Source organism: Festucalex cinctus, chromosome 6, assembly GCF_051991245.1.
Source record: "Festucalex cinctus isolate MCC-2025b chromosome 6, RoL_Fcin_1.0, whole genome shotgun sequence".
Lineage (NCBI taxonomy): Eukaryota > Metazoa > Chordata > Actinopteri > Syngnathiformes > Syngnathidae > Festucalex > Festucalex cinctus.
In genome coordinates this window covers 10,382,443-10,407,060 of record NC_135416.1, presented here as the reverse complement: position 1 = coordinate 10,407,060, position 24,618 = coordinate 10,382,443, and the positions used below count along the sequence as shown (strand labels likewise).

The following is a 24,618-nucleotide window of genomic DNA, read 5'->3' as shown; positions in this document are numbered from 1 at the left end:
GGGGAAACAAAAAGGACATAATGAAAGTTATTACGATCATGGCAGCAAGCAATGACATTTTAATGGCTGTTGTTGAAGCGCCCCCATGTGGCTGAACCATGACATCGAAAAACAACTGATGCATCTTAGTTCATATCGGGGGTAATTTCTACACATTTTATGATCTTTTTTTTTTTTACATATTACAATTATAATTTCATAATATTTCCTGATATCACCTTCTTTTATTACAAATAAATTAAATATAATTAGAGTGTGGACCAAAGAACTAAATCCTGCTTAATTAAGGGGGGTGCGGTCAAAACTCTTGGTCACAATCAAATAATCGTCTAATGGTTATTGTTCTGTTTCTGTTTCATGTCACAATAATTGAGCCTGTAGCTCGGCCCAACTCAGTGTTGACCACACATGAGGATTCACCATCATAAATATTGAATAGGTTTAAGATTTCATGTCACCCCTTAACGTTTGCTGAGCAGATGAACACACCCACACCACAGGATAATTGTTCAAAATAATCTTTCAACGACATCCAACAATTGGCCCTTTGCAACTTTGATCGGAAGGGAAGAGAAATGCTCAAATTTGTCCCGTGAAAAACGTTTTCATGCAATTCATGTAGATCACATGTCCGGATTTCTCCTTTTTTTATGCTCCTAACTAGCTTAACTTATTTCAGGCAGGTTTCCAGCTGAGCATAATTAAGTGTGATGCGCTAATTCCCCTCCAGCTGCTGCTCAGTTTGACCTCGTTATGTCTTCTGGCAATCATCACATGACCAAATGTGGTGCTCACCATCATCTTCTTCGTGTTATCCACAGTTATGTCCGCCCTGATGTTGCCCCTGTCATGGCGTCCCTTCACTCACTGAAGCGCTCCGCAAGTTCTGTGAAGGAAAGTAGCTGGCTGACCTCTGTGGCCTCTGGAAGATCTGCTAATGACTGACGAGAGGTCTACCTAATAAGGTGCCGTCTTCACCTCTTATGTGTGCTTTCATGTGTGTGTGTGTATCTGCTGGCCTTTTTGGCCTCACTGGCCGGTGGAGGCCTGAGGCTTTGCGACCAGAGCTGGTGACAGTGCGTGCGCTCGGCAGGGGACACTATTTAGGCACTGGGACGCACGGGGGTGATGGCGGTGACGGTGGTGGGGGGGCGTCTTTGATTCCATAATGAGCCGTTGTGTGCCGACGAGCTGCGAGGCAGCTCGCTGGAGGAACAGAAGAGCTTTGTTTGTGTGAGAGCGTGCGCGACTCGGCTCAGCAGAGGCCCGGCTGGCCTGGGAAGCACCACAGGGCAAACGTCTTCTATCTGTCTGTCAGCTAGCCTGCCTGTCTGTCTGTCCTGGTTTTTACGTGTAGCAAGCTCGTGTTTAGATTTAAGCACCAATATTAAGATGAACAAGTTAATCAAAATATAAAGCAACCATGAAATTGTCTTTTTTTCAAATAGTGTAGATTAATTCGGACTTTTTCCATAACATTGACGTAAAAAAAAAAAAAAAAAAAATTCATAATGTGGACTATAATAAAATACTTTCCACCAGTGGATGTCTTTGCCCACACACGACCAATTCCAAACCATTTTGGTGAAGATCTGTGTAACAATTTATTTTTAGTTACCATCCCCAAAACACATTCTTACCAAAATATGTAACATACCATAACGTTGCACATTAATGATGAATAAACATTAATTTATGACAACAAACGAGCCCTGTGCCAGATGTCCAATAAAATAGCTAGCAACATTTTTACTCTTGGAGACCTAATAAAAAGTGACCCATGACAAATTTTGTGTCCTGACCCTAAGTTTGGGGAAAACCCTTCTTTATGGTAATGAAACCTTCAACCCCCTTCAGAATCTGAAAGGGATTCTTCACTTATTTAGCCCATTATAGCAATAAAAAGTTAATATTTTGTCTATAATTAATTTGATACTTTCATTATTTTTCACGTACAAGTAGTACCTTTAAAAACACATTTTGCAACTTCCTGTCGACTGAAAATGACAACACAAGGGATCGGGTAACCAAACACAGCTCACCTGTTTTCTAGGTTTAGTCATGTGACATTCACAAGCTGAGCTGTGATTGGTTACCTGAGTCCTTGTGATGTCATTTTTAGTACAGCAACTTGCAAAATGTGTTTTTAAAGGAGTAATTGTACATGAAAAATAATGAAATTTATTATAGGTAAAATTTGTTTGACTGCCAAAAATGGCTAAGTAAGTAAAGTATCCCTTTAAAGGGGAACCTGACAATACAGCCTCAACACTGTATTCTGATTAATATTGCATTTGTGGAAAATGAATTCATTAAATCCACCCATTCTTAACCATCTTGGGTGGGTGGCCATTTTGTCACAAAACAAAAAAATAAATTCATATTTGAAAAAAATTGCTTGGATGTTCTACTGTGTGACGTTCTAGTTGTCTTGTATCATTATAAAAACAACAAATGTAAAGGTTTCTTTTTTATAGTGTTGTAAAATACCGTGGAATCCTGGATTTTTTTTTTTTCTTAGTTCCCAGGTGTCTCAACAATGTCCGTGACCCCACGTCCTTTCATTCCATTCCATGTGGGCAATTTGAGAGCGCCCCTACCCTACCCTTACCTTTGCGAGTTGGAATCGTTCATGTGGGGCATGCAGCGGACACATCGCCAAATAGAAATACACTCTAAATCGACAACTAGTTGAATATTTGAGTATGTGTCAGCTAATCAGAAGTTAATACTGTTAGCGAAAGCTAATTTATGCTAATACTGCAGCTCTCTTTAAAGGGATACTTCACTTATTTAGCCCATTATAGCAATAAAAAGTTAATATTTTGTCTATAATTAATTTGATACATTCATTATTTTTCACGTATAAATAGCACCTTTAAAAACACATTTTGCAACTTGCTGTCGACTGAAAATGACATCACAAGGGCTCAGGTAACCAATCACAGCTCACCTGTTTTCTAGGTTTGGTCATGTGACATTCAGAAGCTGAGCTGTGATTGGTTACCTGAGTCCTTGTGATGTCATTTTTAATCGACAGCAAGTTGCAAAATGTATTTTTCAAGGTACTAATTGTACATGAAAAATAATGAAAATATCAAATTTATTATAGGCAAAATATTCATGTTTGACTGCCAAAAATGGCTAAATAAGTAAAGCATCCCTTTAACTTTTGTATTTTAGTGTTATTCAGGTGTTGCTTGAAAGTGTCTCTGTGTCTTTGCCCATTCTAGCTGTCAAGTCAGGGGTGGAGACCCTCAGTGGAGGGGTGGTATTATGTAAATTAGCCCCACTAATACATCACTGTGTGATGAAATTCAGAACGGTTTACTCATTAACGCAAATTCCATAATCTGTCCCTTTTTTAATTTGTCCAATTCTGAATTAAATTATCTGCAAAACATCATGTGAAATGTAAACAACTTCAGCTCAGAGATCATCTAACGAGGACTAACTTCAAAAGTGTGTTAGAGTCAACATCAAGATGACAGTACTCTATTTCCTTGTCTTTTCTTATCTTGAAATTAATCGTCATGTCACAAATCTTTCTTGTAATAGATATGAAAAGGAGATAGACTATTTGGACATTAATTCCGGTTCGAGAATACAATTCAGTATGTGTCTTTAAAATACAAAACACGATGACAAATCTTCATTTAATTTGGAGAGAGTAGCACAAAACCACAAGCTGTCATTGTCATTTTTCAGTTTGGTTTAAACAACCAAGATTGATTTTTACAAAATAAAGGCCCTAAATTGCGTGGAGACTTTAGTTTTCAAAACTGTGGTAACTTTCAAATCGGAAGCATGCTATGCTCCAACTGCAAATTTAATTTGAATATGTATAAAACTATTGTTGCGTTCACGTACTGTGACTATTTATTTATTTATTTATTTATTTATTTATTTATTTAAGACAAACTTTGTCAGAAATGGAGACAGTAGAGGAAAGAAAAAGCGCTCTGATAGAAAAGTTGTCTACATTACAATTGGTATTAAAATTATTACTTTTACATGATTTGCTGTACATTGACTGCCATACCTGGGAAATTGTTTGTTTGTTTATTTGTTAATACAAGAGGACACACCCTTAAGTAGAAAATAATCTATAATTTAATAACGACATCACATTTCCTGCTTAAGTGCGTTCTTCTTTCAGCTTTATTAAGAATTTTTTTTTTTATTATGATTTTTTTTAAATATAAATACAGTAATTCTGATGCAAGATGCTCTTGTTTTGGAACAAGTTCCTTCTGTATTGCCACAAGTTTAGTTTTATTCAAAGTATTATATCAAAGTGTTATTAATCTGTCAATACAACACAACACACAGGGCGCAGTCATAAGAACGGGAAAGTTGTACTCCATTACATGCTTGAGGCATCATGGTTGCTTTGAGCTACACCCCTCATTTGCATATTGGACTAATACTGTATCACATGTATTAAACAAAAAGACGCAACATTGCAGTCTTCTTTTTTATTTTTACAAGAGCAGACATGCCACCAAAACATAGCAAATTTTGGTTTGGCAGTGTGGCTCAGTATTAGTCAGTACACAAAAGGGAGAGTTATTTTCTTCTTTTTCTCCAGCTGACAATATTGCCAACGATTCCCATGAGAATCATGTCAGAAAGTTGAAGATTAGATATTCGACTGACACCACACTTCACGCTGCAATTGGAAATGCTGGGAATTTTTTTTTAAAATGTTTTATGTGGGTGTCATGAACGCGCAACCCCCGTCCAATCCATTATGCTCACTTTGATTCGGGTTGCTCGTCTGCACATTTCCCAACTTGTGTGTGTGCGCGCGTGTTGTTGGTGTTGACTAGTGTTGTTCCAATACCGTTTTTTGGTCCCCGATATCGATTCCGATACCCAGCTTTGCAGTATCGGCCGATACCGATAACATACCGATACCTATGTTCTTTTTTTCGTCAACATGAAAAAGCTGTCCTGCCATTGGTTCAGAGCATTCAAGGGCCAATAGGATATCTTAGATCAACATGCAGTGAGCATATCACATATCAGTGAATGTCGTGCACGAGCAAGACACAAGATGCTGCATCCATATTCGCCTTGGAATTAATGGTATCGGCATGTTACTTGTGAGTAGTCACCGATACCAATACCACTGTTTTAATGCAGTATCGGCACCTCTGCCGATACCAGTATCGGTATCGGAACAACACTAGTGTTGATGATGATGATGATGACGATGATGACTGTGCAGCTCGAGAACTATCACGACTCTAATGAGGGGCTGTCAGGGACTTATTTTCGGATAATCTCTCATTCAGTTTTGAAATGCTGTCATACATACTGTACATACAAATGAAAAAAAATTTCACTTACCTACACAAGTGAAATGCTCTCATGCTGCAATTGAAATGCATAATTCTAAGCACATTTCAGCATGAACTTCTATGACTTGTGAGCGGGTTTCAGTAGTATGTGGGAGAGCATTTCACTAATCACATAAACATAATCATAAAAACAAAAAGCCATCAAACAAAATCCAAAAATCACATTAACAAGTGCATAACCACAATGACATTTACAGGTAGAATCAGATTCATGTCTGATTGGATGATGACCTACTGTTTTTTTTTTTTTTTTTTTTTTTTTTTTTTTTATTCCATGTGGCGTGTTTTTATGCTCAGGTCTCCTTGTTAAACTATTTGTTTTTGTGATTTTGGATTTGCTGCTTGTTTAGTTTGTGTTTTGCTCTTTAGGGTTTCACCAGTCTACTGTGTATGTAAAAAATGTTTCACTATGTCAGTAGTGATAAAAGTTAAAAACATTCTATTGTGTGTAGGAGAGCAATTCCACCAGTTTGTGCGTGTGCGTGCGTGTGAAAGTGCAGAGGACTTAAAGTCCCTGATGACCCCTTGTAAAATCTGACCCTTCTGAACTGCATCTTGACACAAAAAAAAGTGTTTCTACGCATTTTTAAATATATAAAAAAAAGACTTTATTGAAGAAACAATATTGAAGAAAGAAGAAAATAATAGACATGAGGAGGGCTGTCACAAATTGTCACAAATTTCACTGGCCCAGATATCTCATCCGTCTCTTTGTCGTGCTGCCTTTCATGTCTTCCCTCTGCTCGGACAACGGAGTCTTTCATGTGGACGTCTTTTCCTCAGCACCCTCGGGCCCTCCTTTTCCTCTTTCTTTCTCTTCTTTTCGCTCAGACAGGCTAATTAAATGTTCTCCTACGAGTCTGCGCCATTCCTTCCACTTTTTTTTTTGTTTAGTTTTGTTTGGTTGTTAATTCTTCAGCGATAAATAAATACACAAGATGGCTGACTGACCAGCATTCAAGATGGCCGAAATAATCAATACAATAGCATCATAAAATAAACTAGGGATTTCATTATTTAAAACAGTTTAATGTGTGTGATGTTTGGGATATTGTATTGAAATGAATGGATTCTTGTGATTAAATAAACAGTGGAATTATTCTATGAATCCACATTTGAAGAAAACAGTTTGTGGGTGGTAGTATTAAAGTAAAGGCACAAAAATCATTTCAGTCATTTCCTCAACATTAAAATACAACTTTTAGCAGGGCACTATAGCATTTCAAATCTTTGCTAGCACATCATCTTGAAGACAAAAGACAGGCACGTTTTACAGATAAACTGAGTAGAAATATAAGAAAATCCTAATGAAGATGCTGTAAAACAACATTTAAACATGGAATTATAGAAAAGTACAACTCGTGTTCCAGAGACCAATAGAAACACATGGTGGATAAATTGAAATGTCTCACTTGGCAGTGTGACTTTACAGCGCAAATATTTAACAACTAATAATTATAGAAGCTTGTGTTTTTAGTACACAAGCAGCAACGGCGATGTTGACTAAAGAACCACAGACAGCAGCAGCAAAAACATGAGAGTAATTTTAGTCGACTTTTTAGTCATGCCGGCTCTTCATATCTCTTCTAGTGTTACTTTTCCCGTTGCAGCATATTCACAGAAATCGAACATGTTGGTAAAAGTATGTGTTGTCTGTCTGCAGCCGCTCATATGCACAAGCCGGTGAATTACTTAATGGGATGCTGATTGAAGTAAACCTATTTCAAAGAGGCTTGGACTTGAGGGTTCATCTGGGTCATCGGCTCCTAAATACCACTTTAACTTATTTACTTGTAAACTTTCGACAGCAATAATATGGAAGTACAAACCAAGTACGGGGGCATTTGGTACCCTATTCTTCCAGAGCAAGCCCCCAAATTGTCTTAACTGTAGTACATTAAAGTGGAAGTTAAATATTTCTTGACAATAATATGTTATATGTGACCTCACTAGTCTAGTCTGATTAATATTACATTTGTGGACTAAGAGTTATCATCATCATCATCATCATCATTTTCATTTATTTCAGGCAATAGTGTTCAGTTGAACACAGCAGCAACAAGTCATACTGTAGTTTCATGATATGAACACAAAAAAACTAAATAACAAAAAAAAAAAGAGGAAAATTTGATTCTGCCTGAAAGGGAGTGGGAAGAAGAAAACGTCTTTAATCCCACCCCCGTCTCTAATCTATAAAAATACAAATATACAGTACTTCCTTCAAGTTACAATATTTCTATCTTAAAAATGTTTTTATCAATATATAGACAATATAATGGCATACCATTAACTGAATTATTAAGTGCTAATAATGGTGATGTTATTATAGGTAACAGATATCACATTCTTATGGTTCATACCAACAATGGTAATACATTATATATTCCAAGAATAAGACATAAACATACATATCAACTTTAGTAATAGACAATAACAGCAGTAGTAGCAGCAAGGACACATTTACACCAAGTATTTATAAATTCAAGGTCCTCCGACATGTTGTGACCAAACCAAGTTTTTATATAACAATTTAAATCTGAAAATATTTTGGGATTGCTTATGTTGAGTACCCAGACAATTCCAATATTTCACACCACATACTGACACACAAAAACGTTTGCAATTTATTCTAAATTTAGGTGTTATAAATTCTCCATATCCTCTCAAATTATGAACTAACTCTTTCAGTTTAAATAACTGTTGTAGATTAATTGGCAATAATTTATTAAATGCTTTGTATAAGATTATCAACATATTACATTTAACTAGATCTTTAAATTTTAGTAATTTTGACTGAGCAAAAAGATTATGTGTATGTTCAAGAAAGTTATGAAGTAAAATCCAGCCATTTTAATCCATCTCAAGGGGGCGGCCATTTTGCTACTTGCTGTCGACTGAAGATGACGACAATGTTGCTCAGGGCTAGGCAACGACCAATCACAGCTCATCTGTTTTCTCAAGCTGAGCAGTGATTGGTTGAGACCTGAGCAACAGTGATGTCATCATCAGTCGACAGCAAATGACAAAATGGCCACCCCCTGAGATGGATAAAAATGGGTGGATTTTGCTGCTTAACTCATATTCCACTAGCGCAATATTAACTAGAATACCATATTTAAACCAGTGGGGCTGCATAGAACATATTATTGTCAAAAACAAAAAAAAAGTTGTTGGTTGACTTCCACATTCATACTGTAGCACCTATTATGCCCCCTTGTGTCATTTAAAAATAGCTACAAAAGAGTCTTATTTGAAAATCTCGTGACTAACAAACATTTAGAATTGACAAAGTTTGAGATCACTATTTGGCAAGTGTGGGGGGGGCTGATTGCTATTACTAAGTCTTCATAAAGTGCTAATTAACAGCCAATGCACAAAGCACATACAAACCCTTATTGTAAAGCGATTCCTTGAGAAAATTTTACTGAAAGGGTTGAAAAAAAAAAATCAGCGTACATGCATGACTATTAAGCGTGCTGGCATGTGTGGCCGTAGGGCACAAACGTCATAAAGTCGCTGTCAATGGCGCCATTGTGTGCGTGTCGTTATCATCCCCATCTTCACCACCACCATCACATTCTGCTTTTTACCATCACTCTTGCATGTGAGTCACAGCAAAAAAAAAAAAAAAAGGACGACCACATCTCTCTTTTGACTGTCTTCATCTCGCTATGTATTATTCATTCTTTCCATTTTCAACTGGCTGTCAAAAAATGGGGGAAAAAATAGACTTTTTTTTTTTTTTTTTTTTTTTTTTTTTCAAACACAAGAAAACAAAGGCCCGAGTTGGATTTTTAAATGTAATTGGTCATATTTATATTTATTTATTGGTGAACGATTATAGCAATAAGTTAGCTTGTTAGCTGGCATAAACCAACGGAGACATGCAAAAACAGTTGCTCGCACATGAAAGCACAATAGTTGAAAGAAGAATGAAGCGAGTCGGGACTGCTGGCAGGCCAGTCTAGTATGTCGCTTTGCATGCTAGAGTTTTTGGTGATGCTCCTTCTATACCAATCACGGCATTCAACTGTACAATTAACCTTTTAACCTGTGGAATATTCAAATTAGGTGTTTTTGAGCATTCCTCAATGTTCCCAGCTGCCCCTATCCCAGCTATTTTTTGGAGCGTGATGCAGGCATCCAAGTCTAAATGAGAAAATGCTTAAAGAGGAAGTAAAACTTAAACATTTCTTGACAATAATGTTATATGTGACCTCACTAGTTTAAACATGACATTCTGATTAATATTGCATTTGTGGAATATGAGTTATGAAGCAAAATACAGCCATTTTTATCCATGTCAGGGGGCGGCCATTTTGCCACTTAAGATGATATCACAGTTGCTCAATTCTCAGGCAACGACCAATCAGAGCTAACCTGTTTTCTGAAACTGAGCTGTGATTGGTTGCTACCTGAGAATTGAGCAAATGTAATGTCATTTTCGTTCGACAGCAAGTGGTAAAATAGCCGCCTTCTGATATTGATAATGTCTGGATTTTGCTGCTTAACTCATATTCCACTAACACAATATTAACCAGAATACCATATTTAGACTAGTGGGGCTGCATAGCACATATTGTTGTCAGGGCACTTTTTGGGGGTTGACTTCTTCTTTAAAAACTGTAACGTTTATTAGTTTGAACATTAAATATCTTGTCAATTCAATATATTCATAGGTTGAATACAATTTGCAAATAATTGAATTCTGTTTTTATTTCGACAAAATACCAACTTTGTTGGATTCGAGATTTGTAGAATGTTAGATGTTTTTTCATCCAATCAGATATCAGCCTCAGTGTTCTGTCATGTGAGTCTAATCTTCAGAATCAGTATTGCAGGCCAACGCTGGTTTGCCATGAGCGATAATCGGGTTCTATGTGAGAAATTCAGTTTCGCTTAATTTGTTAGATATCTATTAATTACAAATGGCACATGGACCACCTGACAACATGGAACACCTGCATGGCCTGCCACTGTAATTAACAAATAACAAAATAATCAATCACCTTTCCAGATTTTGATATTTGAATGGAACGAACGCATGATACATAGATTTCTCCTCTCCTATACCACCACAAACATTTCCAAATGTCGTGCTTCAACAGCTTGTTGTTCTGTTCGCCAGAATGAAGTTAGCAGCAAATAGATGCGGGCCTTTCCAAACAATAGTCCATTCATGATGCCCTTGCAATGCAATGATGATCCCGCTCTGGCCTGCACCAGCCTCCACAGCTGCACTGGAATGTAATCCAACAAGTTCAACGCACCCCCACCCCCCAAACCAACATCCACCCCTCCTGCCTCCTCCATCGCTACCACGGCCACCACATCACCAGTGCTAACACCATTGCAACCCAAGTCCCCTTCTCCCACCCCCCCAAAAAGGAGGCAAGAAACTAGGAGGAGGGAGCTGAAGGGTGGGGTGGGGGGGAGCACAAAGAGAGGATTCATGGTGGGTCACATACACTAGCAGGAAAAAAGAGCGGCACCCATTTAGGAGTGGTGCAGCTGCACTAATTCATTGGGTGAAACTGAGAGGAGGCAAAAAAGGAGGGGCAGAGGTCAGAAAGCAGAATCATTTTTTATTCGTCTCGCTGCATCATCCACAAACACCTGCATCCATGGCTTCCTTCGTGGACTTAAAAAAAAACAAAAAAAACCCGAGATCTCTGGACTGTTTCTTTTTCCACGTGTCACCATCTCATGACCCGTTCCCAATGTGACCCTTTTTTCCTCCAGCACTTTGCAACCCACACATCCAGATGACATAAGGCCCTCTGGCCGCAGTCACGCAACAAACTCATCTTCAACTAGACCAAGTGCAATTTCTGGAGAGATAAATTGTGAAATTATAACCTGCTGGTTACTGGACAATGCGCTTTTCCAACTGTGCCACCGAGCAGTATCAGACACCTGGTAATGAGGAAGTTATATATATGAACATGGGCGTGGAAATTGATACTTAGAAAAGTTCAATGACTGTCCCATTGAAAATGAATGGGGGAAAATTTGATATTAAATGTTAATTTGTGCAAATACTGTAAGTAATGTGGTCTCAGACGATATATATATATACCCTGGGAAGCATGAATTGTTGAAGATAGTTGAAATTTGAACAATGTAAATTGGAAGTATTATGTGGGAGGTGTTAGGCAGCAAAAAAAAAAGTGTGGAGAATAAAAATCACAATAACATATGTGGGAATGCTTCAGCATTCGCACGATTATACGACAACCTCAAAAAAAGTTGTTAGCGAGGTGTACAGTACTGTCTGGAACTGGCTGGTTGTCTAAGTATTTTAATCACGAGTTTTTTATTTGTTTATTTATTTATTTTTTATCGATGGCTGCAATTTGGAATTCCCCTGCGCAGACTGACTTTTTCTGGTTCCACACAAGCCCTAAGAGTTTTTTTCTGTGTGATTTGCCTCTCCTCTTTGACATTCTGCAAAATTGCTGCATCCGAGCCGTAACAGTAGACCTGATTTAGCCGCCTGTGTCTTTTACGCAGAATCCAATCAATTGTACAGTGTCCCCTTCTTTTTCGCAGAATTTTATGCAATCACTTTTAAGGGTTTTTTAGTACACAGGCAAGCCTGAATTTAGTGTGCCGCATTTTCAATGGAAGAGGTGCAGAAGAGGCAGAAAAGGTCCCCAACTAAGGTTCAGTAGTAATTGTTTTCACCAAACAGAGAGAATAATGTTGCATTCTTTGAACGTTGATAATTACCATAAAAACCATACCTACACTCAACAAAATTATAAACACAACAGTTTTTTTGCGCCCATTTTTTTACGAGATGAACTCAAAGATCTAAAACTTCTTGTGAACCCAGACCCCACACCCCACCCCAAATAAATAAATAAATAAATAAATAAATAAAATTATATATAAAAAATATATGGGTGGAGTTTGCATGTTCTCCCCGTGCCCGTGTGGGTCTTCTCCGGGTACTCCGGTCTCCTCCCACATTCCAAAGACATGCATGGCAGGTTAATTGGGCGCTCCGAATTGTCCCTAGGTGTGCGTGTGAGTGTGGATGGTTGTTCGTCTCTGTGTCCCTTGTCTATTGGCTGGCAACCAGTCCAGGGTGTCCCCCGCCTACTGCCCAGAGCCAGTTGAGATAGGCGCCAGCAGCCCCCGCAACCCTTGTGAGGGCACCTTTCAGAGTGGCCTTTTATTGTGGGAAGTCTAAAACACACCTGTGAATTAATCATGGTGTCTAATCAGCATCTTGAAATGGCACACCTGTGAGGTGGGACGGATTATCTCGGCAGAAAGAAGTGCTCACTATCACAGATTTAGTCTGGTTTGTGAACAATATTTGATAGCAATGGCAATATTGTGTATGTGGAAGACGTTTTATATCTTTGAGTTCATCTCATAAAAAATGGGAGCAAAAATAAAAGTGTTGCGTTGATATTTTTGTTGAGTATATATTGCGGGTGGGTCTCGCATCTCCTCTGAAATAATCAATTCTTTGATGAATGGTTATTTGTTTCCATGCCAATGTTGCCTTGAACAGAAGGTTGCCCAAAGGAGTTAACATTTCGATGTAGGTCAACTTTCATAAATGTCACGCTGTTCCTCTGTAGACAGTAAACAAGTTGAAATTGAATGTATAATACCGCAGCTGGTTGCAGTGAAGTTTTCCTCATTTTGCTTCTGTTGCTTCAACAACCGTCCATCCCTCACATTCAACAGAACACTTTATCAACAAATCCGTTTTATGTCTATCCCTACTTCCGGGAGTGTCATACAAGTGAAGTCAAACGAGGTTCAGAATGCTGGAAAATCGGCATCATTTCAGACGCTTTTGTCACCGATTGGAACAAATGTCAGCATTCTTTTCACCGCAGTGACACGAGGAGGAGGAATGCCTCTCCACCAATTATACATCCATTTAATGCAGAATGTGACCCGGCATGTGAATATTTGACTTCCCCTAACTACATCTCTTGCTTGCTGTCTACTATTGTCCTCTTTTCTTTTTTCTCTCTTTTTTTTTTTTTTGCCCCAGCCTTTTCTCTCCATCCAGCTTCACACATTTGAGGAATTCCCCTCCTTGTTTTCTGTGCGCAATACTAGCAATGTGGCCTAAATGTCACTCATTAAACACTTGCACCATTTAGCTCAGGATATTAGGTTGATTTGACAATACAGTATTGACAGTATTTTACCCTAATAGAACACAATATGATAGAATCAGCATTTACATATACCGTTTAATGGTTAGCACGTCTGCGTCACAGTTGAGAGGTTTTATGTTCAAATCTCTATTTTGTACATTTTAAAGTCAACCAAAAAATGTTCTTAAACACGGCATTCTGATTAATATTGCGCAATATTAATGAAGTAGCCAAATCCACCTGTTTTTATCCACCTCCAGAGGCGGCCATTTTGGCATTTGCTGTCCACTGAAAATGACATCACAGTTGTTCAGAGCTCAACTATCAACCAATCACGAGTTGTTCGCAAACTGGAACAGGGGCAACAAAAGACTGGGGAAGTCTGGAAAAAAACACCTGTTTGGAACATTTCACAGGTGAATGTGTTAATTGGAAACAGGTGAGTTTGGTGATTGGGTGTGAAAGGAGCATCCCTGAAAGGCTCAGGTGTTCACAAGCAAGGATCGTACAAGGTTTAGCGGCAAGTGTGCTGTGGTCTGATGAGTCCACCTTTCTAATTGTTTTGATGTATTGATGATGTATTTGATATCACTAATCTATACTAATGCAGTACATGCTAAAGTCATAGTCACAGTAGCCATAAATATGAGACAAGTGCGTAAAAAAAAAAACACACAACTGTAACTGGGTGTTACTTTTTGTACGACGTGATAAAGTGAAATGTTCATATCTACCTGGCATTGTTGCAAACCAAGCATTTACTATGTGTATCAATTAATAATTATTACTCACTGCCTTGTGATATTGTTATCATAGTAAGCTCTTATGATAATACTGTACAGTAAGTTGCCCAGTTATTCTTAGCACTACTGTTTACTTTGTTACTGCATGAATTGGTCCATTGTGGGTTTAATAAAACTGTACTGTATTCTCTTCTAAAAATAAATTCCTCGATTCAAAAGTGTATTCTTTTATCTGTATCGACATCAGTTTGTTTCCCTAGGCCCAGGCCGAGTCCTTGACCAAATTTGAGGAAATCACTTCAAAGACAAATTCTGTGATAATAATGTGCAGTTTTGTTAAACACGATGTACCGTTTTGCTTCGTAGTTGTTGCAACTCTCCATGTCTGATATTTTCATGATTACTATGATTTTTTGTGCACCTGAGGGGTGACCTTTTCACCTTCAGACAGATCATGAGACCTTGTCAAGCATCCTCTCCCCCTCCCCTCCCTCCCCTTCCAGGAAGAGTTGTGTCTCAGATTCTTGTGACAGTGGTTGGTGTGTGTGTGTGTGCGCGTGTGTGCAGATATGGAGAGGCCCATTACTGCAGTCACATGGCAGGTTAGCACAGCCACTGATGCACCATGTGAGCTCTATTTTTTTATTTTTATTTTTTTAAATGCTTACAGCCACAATCACCAACCTAGGCTTTGACCAACAGGCTCATACAGGAAATGTCACAAAATACACGTGGCTCTTTTAAAAATAAAATTATATATATATATATATATATATATATATATATATATAAACATTTAAGTTCAGGTTCACTTGTATGATAGGCAGAAAATGTGCTTTGTAGGTAGGTTGTCTTATAGTTTGTTTAAGGGTAGAAATTCATTTTAATCAGATTGAGTTAGTTATATTGACTTTCTGTTGCATTTCGTTGAGTCACACTGCATTACATTGGGTAACATTTAGTTGAGTTTAGAGTTAAGATGAGTTTTATTAGGTCATGTTGAGCTACAATGACTTGAATTACATTACGTTTGGTTTTCACCAATTTGAACTAAGATGAGCTAAGCTACAATTTTTTTTATGTTACGCTATGGTAATTTAGTTTAGTTTAATTGGGCTGAGTGTAGACTAGTTACATTATATTGTTGTCTTTTGTTACAATTAGTTAAAACAAAGCCCAAACCAAAACCAAAGGTGACATGAATTGTTACGTTTAGTTTAACTAAGTTGAGTTAGGTTTTGTTACATTCCGCGATGCCGAATTTAGTTTAATCGACTTAATTGATTTACATTCTAAATTGAGTTGTTACATTGTGTCATGTTATGTTACATATAGTCTGGTTTCATTAATTGAGTTACGTTTATTGTTACATTATGTTCAGTTTAGTTCAACTCACATGATCTGATGAGTTAATTATTTTGTTACACTATGTTGAATTTAGCATAATTGAGTTGCACTAAGATGAACTGTGTTATATTGTAACATTACATTTCATTATGGTACAGCCGGTAAATTTAGCTTCCGTTGGGTTGAACTGAGTTGTTACATTATGTTGACTTTGGTTCATTTTTCTTGAGCAAGGGTGAGTTGATTTAAATTAAGTAAACCTTTACTTGGGCTGAACTAATTCTGAGTTGAGGTACATTTTGTTGTTACATTATACTACATATTACATACATTTTTATTTGATTTGGTTCTATTAATTTATGTTCACTTGAAAATGGGCTGACTAAAACTAAAATGAATTAAAATTGTGACATGTTTACGTTACACTGTTAGGTTACATTGTGTTGAATTTGGTTAAGATGAGTCAACTTATAGGTCAAGTAAGTTACAGTATGGTTAGTTTTGCAGATTAGTTTAGCTAAGTCTAGACATCAAATTTAGGATAGGTTTCATGCAGTAGCCTAAATGTGAAGTACTTGAGTAACAAAAATTATACTGTTTTTATTTTAAAAAAAAGAAAAAAAAAAGCCTATTTTGTACTAAAATCGTCTTAGCAATATACAAATTGTGATAACTTGGTCTTGAAAGCCAATGTTATAAAAGAAGCCTTTATTAAAATCAGAACTCCCATCAAATAATCTATAGCAAAAGAGCAGTGGTGTTTTCCAAGTCAATTTAAATGTGACAGGGCTGAATGAAAAAGGCCTGTGTTGCAGCTTGAGCATGAGAACAACCTGCAGGCGAGGAAAAACAAACCACAAAACATTTTATCAACGTCATCTGCCATGCATATCAATTCGCTTCTTTTAACGTTTAAATTAAAAGAACTAAAATGCTTCGGGCCAATTCGAGAAATCCCGCGGCCAATATATGTCTAAATTGAGACAGAAACTTTTTTTTTTCGATTTATGTCAGGAATGCACGCATAAATATAAATTAAAAGTAATGTATAATTGACTGATTCGTTTAATATTTTAAAGCACGTGATTAATTTATTTTACTTCGGGGTTGGTTTCAAAATTACAAAATACATTTTTTTTTACGACACGTGTGCCGCGCTAAAAACAATGAAAACGTGTCCAAACATTTTATTTAATTCATTACGTTTCTCCTAATAACTACTTTTAATTTAAATGAGTTCACTATAACGTCAAATAACTTCGGGGAAAAAAACAAACATGGCGATTCATTTTATTGTGCGTTTGCGTATATTTAAATATAAATTGTATTGTATAAATTATGACGAGTATGCATTGAGTTAATGCAGTAAATGCATTTAGTTATGGTCGTCGCGTCTAAAATTATAAATCTAACTTTAAACAATAAACTTGTTAAGGTGAAACAAATACATATCGAATTGTTCGATAAAAGGCACCCCAAATAAATGACTTCCACTTGGTGACGAGTATAATTACAGCGCGCGCAGACCCACAGTCGGCTCCCTGGGGGTCGTGCACATCCAAGTGCATTAAGTCAACTTCTCTGCGCAAAACCGCAGCTTCCTCCCTTGCGCACTGCGCCAACCTAAAGACCGAACACTTTCCACTACTGCACTCGCGCACAACAACAAAAATAATACAACACTCACTTCCAGGCCTGCATGCGGTCCGATGAGTTGATCAGTAGGGTGCAGCCTCGAGGTACCCCCCCCTCTTCCCCCCCCGCCCTCCCTCACTTCCACCAACAAGCACCTTCATCCCCCATTCTCATCATCATAAATCCAGAAAGGCGCAAAAAAACAAACCAAAAAAAAAAAGATGTCGCATGTCGAGAGCAAGCAGGAGCATCCATTCTGCTGAGGAGGAATTTCTCTGTGTGCGCGACCAGTGTCAATGCTCGGACATAAGGGGAGAAAGGACGCACACATCGCTCTCTGTTATCATTTTTTCCCCTCCTTTCCTCTCTTCATGTTTGCAGCACAAAACTGCTTTTTGTTCCCCATTTTTTCATTTACGAGGGTTAATGGATAGAGGCTTGGGCGTTTGATCACATGGCTACAATTCACCTGAGATGCAGACAAAGAGAGCAAAGAGAGACGAGCGAAGAGCCACGAAGGACACAAGCGTCATTGTTGCTCTCCCAAGTGTGTGTTTGAGCGTGCCCACGCGCGCGTGCGCGTCCTTCCCGGAGCAGGCCTGCACGCTTTATCGGCGCAAATCGCGGCCTTCCAGCGTGTACAAGATCCTCCGCATCACGCAAGGCGAAACGCACCGCATCAGTCGCGCTCTGCGTGCAGGAAGAGGAACGTTCGAATTAAATCCCGACACAGAAAAAAAATTTAAAAAAAAAATCCCCCAGTTGACAAACATATAAATGTGGGCTTGTTCTTCCTTTTCAATGGTCGCTTCTTCACTGACTGTCCGCTTAAACAACCAACAAGTCTGTTTTAGGATGAGCAACTGAGTCAATAGTTTGTATTTTATAGAGCACTTTGACCTTGCAATTAGTTCATCAACAAATAAGGGGACTATTCTCGCAGGTCATAGTTTTATTCTGTTTTTGAGAACGTTATTATTATTTTTACAAAACATTGTCAATGTGCTAAAAAGTAAAAATCTTGATGAATCATTCCTTAAATAATAATAATAAAAAAAATAGAGAAAACGGACAAAACAATTGTTTTTTTGTTTGGAATGCTGAAATTGAATCCCCATTGGATTAACATCACTGGGACATCATTTGTTTACATTTAGTCGAAAAAACAAAACAAAGTGTTTGGTTAATTGCTCATTCAATTTTACCATGCACGTTCGACTTTCAACGTCCACATTAATTCATTTATATAGGTCTATTCAATATTTGTTTCAGAGGTTGCGCATAAGTTCTAGTACCACGGGGGTGATTTAGAGGTTCATTTTCCATTCTTCTGCAGGTTCTTTTGAAAGGTTATAGGCACCTGCATATTCTGTATAACACATTTATGCACTCATATACCCAAATTACAAAACAAAAACAGGACGTTGTCTCAAATTGACCCAATAAAACGTCGGTCCATTTTTGACCCAAATTGGTTGTTGTTGTTGTTGTTTTGACACACACATATCCAAGAACAAAATGGGTTTGGTGCTAAATGGTTTCATGGTTCTATACAACCATTAAACGGTAGCCATCAATTCCCCTTTAAACCGCATTTTGTTTATTTATGTATTTATTTATTGGGGAGTAGGGGCTTTGCAGACCAATTAGTTCATACTTACTTTTGTCTCAGATTGTATGCAGCACTTTGACCTGCAATCAGAAACAATAAATATTTGATTATAGGGTGAAACGACCACTTAATTTGCCGATTTAATTCATAATAATTTAGGATAACAATCAATGCTTATTGCATGATGACAATGCCTACATTAACCTATATTTACTGAAATGAGCTTTTATTTTGTTATAATATTTGTGGCTCGTTACCTCACACTACCACACACCTGTCCAACTCCTTTTTCGTCATTTTCACTCAAATATTTTAATCCTGAGAGCCGTAACTCGACATTTCCTGTATGACACCCAATCAAACCGGAGAACTCAGCCAATTTGGGCTGTTTAGATTCCCCTCCCTTTCTGATTTAATGCGGCCGCAAGATGTAATAAGTCAGTGGATGATTGTTTATTTGTTTGATGTAGCATGTCAACACTCGCAACAAAGCTGGCCTTCTCCGTCCGCTAAATGGGCTCACTGTGGACTCGTTTAAAACGACTCTCATGTCACATCTCACCTCTTCTCCGCTGGAAACGTTGCAGCGACGGACGGACGGGCCCGACGTTAACGCCATCCCGCTCTCGTCCAATCGGCGAGTGGCGGGGTGAGGCGAGAGCCAATGAGAGCGCCGGGTTGCGCGAGGATGGGCGGGGCCGAGTGAGTGTGCAGGAATGCTGCCTCTCTGGGAATGTTTTCCACTTTCAATCTCCCTTTTTTTTTTCTCCCTCTCGCAGTCCTTCTCACAAGGCGCTCTTTAAGCTCCGGTGTCGCCACACAGAGCAGCCATTCATCGGCTCCACGGCCAGCCACACGCACTCCCATGTTGAACCACTGCGCGTCTCTACTGGTAAGTTATGTAATTTTTTTTAAATTATTAAAGTCAATGAAAAGTTTAGTCGTAAGCATATTGATTTGCTATATTATTATTTTTTAGATTGGTGTTTTAATTGCGAGGTAATGAAATTTTAGACATTTGTTACATTAATAGAGATAATTTGGTTAATTAATTTTCAAATTTTAAAAAATACGGTGATGTAATTAAAACGTTAAACATCCTTATGGTATAAATAGTTTACCTTGTGTTTTCCTGCAGGTGTACGTAGTGGATTTCGATGCGTAAAAAAAGGACCTGGTCACATTTACGCACCACTATGGCTTTGTATTAAAAGTTCACACTAACTGGCACCATCGCAAACTCCACATAGTGTGTTAAAAACTTTTTCTAAATCACTTTAAAGTTATTGCTAAACGAATTAAAGATTTTTTTTTGTAAATGTCCGGAGAGGAGCACAGCATGTCGGAAGCGGAGCTGAGCCCGGGAGTTTCGGACGACGCTCACTCGCTCTCCCCGAGCCACGCCGGAGCTCCACCCGGTCACGACTCACCTCTGACCGGGCCTCCGCCTCAGCTGACTTCGCTTTGCGTGGCGGACGGCTCCGGGGACGACAGGTCCACGGTCAAGTCGGAGGAAGAGGACGATCGCTTCCCCATCGGCATCCGGGAGGCGGTCAGCCAGGTTCTGGACGGCTACGACTGGACCCTGGTGCCCATGCCGGTGCGCGTCAACAACGGAAACAAAGCCAAGCCTCACGTCAAGAGGCCCATGAACGCCTTCATGGTGTGGGCCCAGGCGGCCAGGAGGAAGCTGGCCGACCAGTACCCCCACCTGCACAACGCGGAGCTCAGCAAGACCCTGGGCAAACTGTGGAGGTTTGTATGAAAAAGAACACAGCTCTCATACACTAACACTTCATTTCCTGCGTAATTTGCGCCAAAAGGGAGGGAATTGGGAGCCCAGATTGGTGGACACGAAAAAGACAAATAGCAACTAAGCGTGTTGTTTGTTCGAGCGTGTTGAAATTGAGCTTCAAACCACGAAAAGTCATTTGAGCAACCAATTACGCGCGAGTCTCGATTTACGCACGGCGCCAACGCGTGTTATTTGCGCATATTTTAACTTCCACATTAGGAGAGTAAAAACCGCTCCTTGTTCTCCTCCCTGCAGGCTGCTCAACGAGAGCGACAAGAGGCCATTCATCGAGGAGGCGGAGAGGCTGAGGAAACAGCACAAGAAGGACTACCCGGAGTACAAGTACCAGCCCCGGAGACGCAAGAACGGCAAACTGACGCCCGCTAATGAGTCGGACAGCCCGGGCGAGGGCGAGGCCAGCCACTCCCAGTCGCACTACAAGAGTCTGCATCTGGAGCACAATGGGGGCGCGGGGTCACCTCTGGGCGACATGCACCACCATCACCATCACCACCACCACCCTGCGAGTAGGTGGCACTCCATACCAGTCGAAATGTAGGGGGATTTGGGGCAGGGCATTAAAAAAAAAAAGTAAAATCTTGTAAATATAGGACTGATTGTGACAACATTAATTTTAAAATTAATACAACAAAAGACGAACTCTGTAGGAGAAATAAGTTTTGGTCCTCACTTCCGCATTTTCAAATAAACAAGTATGGTAGCCCTGAAGGGTCAGAATTGCCTGACTAATTTAAACCCTCGTTTCCCTAACATAGCACAGTAGTGAGTCGTGGGAGCTCTTTACTGTTTGTGTGCTGCAATTTACACAATTTAACTTCTTGGTTTGAATTGTTTTTTTTTTTACTAAACTTTAATGTAATTTTTTTATGCCAGCGATGTATTGTGACTGGCAGGAAAAACAAAACAGCTTTTTGGTGTGCCATGAGACTCTTTTTGCCATGTAAATTGTGGCTCAATAAAGTTTGGAAAATACGGACAGCACCGAAATAAATGAAAACAACTTCTAATGACATACCACCGAACAAAAATGTCACAAAAAGTGGATGCACTGGTTAATTCTGTACCTTCTGCCACCTAGTGGAAGAGAATGGCATTGGTCTGCTTGTCGCTAGACGTCACAGGCATAAATAGGTGAACAAATATATTAATTATTGTACTGTAAATATTTTTAAAGACCAATTAGGTGGAACTAAATGCCAAGTTTCATGTTTCTCTCATGGCACATTAATGTTCCATAGCACTCTGGTTGAGTATCACTGCGAGACTTGCAATGTTAGTTTTCTTGCTGAGAATGTGTGTAAACAAAGCAATTGATGCACTAAAGAGATGATTGAAATACCAAGCTTTATTGAAACAAGGCAGATTTTTTTTCTTTTTTTTAATGTTTGAACAATCTAATGGCATAACAAAAAAAAAAAGAAATCCAAAAATGTGGATCAATAAACTATCTTGCCACAGCTGTTGGAAATAACTTAATTAGTAGTATGGCTGTGACAAAATATTATTATATCTTTTTATGTATCATAGATGTTCTTTTTTCCTACATTTATCACATTGTATCGTGGTATTGATATTGTGTAGTACAACTAGTTCTCAAATTTTTACACCGCCTAAAAAAAATACAGAAAAAAAAAGATATATTTTTAAAATAAAAATGTACTAAAATACTATAAATACTGTAAATAATTGTACCAAAATAAATGTTAGAAAACACATACTTCCAGATGATTATATAAAAATGTATTTTGCTTAAAAGTAAATAAATAAATAAATACCAAAAATTAAATCAATAAAACTGAACTCTACTTAACAAATGCACTGTATTGGATTTAAACAAAAGTTGAAGCCATTATGCAAGATTTGAACATTTAATTCAGTGATTCTTTTGCATAACACCAGACGGAGCCCACGTACCACCAATGGTACCTATACCCCACTTAAGCATCAATGGTGTTGTGTACTTTATTTTTTGCATGTGATTTTCATAATGCACTGTACAGTATGTACGTATATGCTAAACTTAGCACATCTGTCTCTCGCAGGTCAGGGACACAGCCCCCCCACACCCCCAACCACCCCAAAGACAGATCTCCAGTCAGGCAAACTGTCAGACAGCAAGCGAGAGGGGGCAGCGGGAGGATCAGGGGGCTCCAGGGGATCCCTCGGGGGCGAAGGGGCCTCCGGCGGTCCTTCGTCATCGGGCTCCAAGCCCCACATCGACTTCGGTACGATGGACATCGGCGAGATCAGCAACGAGGTGATGTCCAACATCGAGCCTTTCGACGTCAACGAGTTTGACCAGTACTTGCCCCCCAACGGGCACCCCCAGGGCGCCGCCGGAGCCACCGCCGCGGGGGCCTCGGCCTCTTCTTACGCATACGCCCTGGCGGCGGCCAGCGGCCACTCGGCCTGGCTCTCCAAGCAGCAGCAGCAGCAGCAGCCTCAGGGCTCGCCCACGTCCTCCGACCACTCCAAGGCCCAGATCAAAAGCGAGTCCGGGAGCCACTACGCCGAGGCGTCATCGTCGCCCTCGTCGGGGGCGCACGTCACCTACACCCCGCTCAGCCTCCCTCACTACGGCTCCGCTTTCCCCTCGCTGGCCTCCAGAGCTCAGTTTGAATACGGGGACCACCAGGCACCCGGTGCATACTACACCCACTCCAGTCAGGCCCCCGGGCTGTACTCAGCCTTCTCCTACATGGGCCCAACACAGAGGCCTCTGTACACCACCATAGGCGACCCCTCCGGTGTGGCCCCCTCCCACAGTCCCACACACTGGGAGCAGCCTGTTTACACCACACTCACAAGACCCTGAGGGTGGGCGGAGTCCAGGAATATATGGGAAGCGTGTGCGTGCGTGTTTGTATGTCTCCGCCATATTGATGTAATATTAGAGGTTTTTACTTTTTTAGCTGATAAAGCTCATCCAAGGGGGCGGGGCTTAATTCATTGGGGGTCTGCAGCCAATCAAAAAGATACATATGTGCCATCCGGAATGTATGAGTGAAGGTGTACAGCAACTGGAGAGGAGCCAAGATATTGTTTTGTATACACAAACGATAACCCAGGAAAGGTTCACGGACTGACATCATCCCATTTATTAACCAAACTAAAGGAGACACTTGTGTTTTTTGGATCTTTTTATGTTATTTTATATGAGTAGTGTTCTTGATGTTGATATACTAGAGTAATTTTATTGTGACTGACATGATGTTAATACACTTACACAGCTTCACCACTGCTTCTGGAGCATCTTCCGTTCAAACTTGGCGGATTATTTTGGGTAACGGTGACCTTTTTTCTTAGGCGATAACAGACTGTGTGTTTCTGTGTCTCTATCCTTTGCTACTTATTAGATCTGAAACATTTCTGGGAATAATAGGAAAAAGAGAGGGAAAGAGAGCTCGTACTTCACATTTTTGCTCCGCCTTGGACACTTTACCTCAACTCTCATTGTCACTTTGTGCCAATAGCAGAGAACACTTTCCATGCCTGCTTACTTTGTCGCTTTTCTTTCTTACGTTGTAACAATTTGCTGAATCAAATCTGATTGCTAGTGTGTTGTAATGAGCTGTAGTACAAAGTTCGATCCGATCCCTTGAGATAATTGGCCAGCTTTGGGTCCTGCTTAAGGATTACTTGGAATCACATGTACAATTGTTCTGCAAGTTTTTTTGCTCCACTTATAGAGCAGCCCAAACAGGCTACCGTACTTCCTCTCTGGCAATGTGAATAATATTCAGTACCACGGGCTTTACTTTACAATTTGTGATGCATACTTTCCCATTTTATACTGACCCTCTTACCATGCAGTTATTTTTTTTGCTATGATAAGTATGCCACATGCTTCCTCCATTTTTTTTGTATAATTCTGAATAGTTTTGTAAAGTGTTTGCCAAGTATTTTGCTTCCTTACAAGAAATAGCAATGTTGAAATATTGTCATCTATTAAATCAATTTATTTATA

The 24,618-nt window shown here is 39.3% G+C and overlaps 1 protein-coding gene across 2 annotated transcripts; it reads left to right on the top strand.

The window, feature by feature from the left end:
* The first annotated feature begins 815 nt into the window (after positions 1-815).
* LOC144020799 (transcription factor SOX-10-like) lies at positions 816-24,618 on the top strand. 2 transcript variants are annotated; one of them, XM_077524605.1, is made up of 5 exons: positions 816-965; positions 19,615-19,727; positions 19,974-20,590; positions 20,886-21,157; positions 22,694-24,618. In XM_077524605.1, the coding sequence occupies exons 3-5, from the start codon at positions 20,154-20,156 to the stop codon at positions 23,464-23,466; spliced, it is 1,482 nt and encodes a 493-aa protein (XP_077380731.1). In that variant the 5' UTR covers positions 816-965; positions 19,615-19,727; positions 19,974-20,153; the 3' UTR covers positions 23,467-24,618. The 2 variants fall into 2 exon arrangements, with proteins under 2 accessions (XP_077380731.1, XP_077380732.1); XM_077524606.1 differs by lacking the exon at positions 816-965 and adding an exon at positions 19,434-19,537.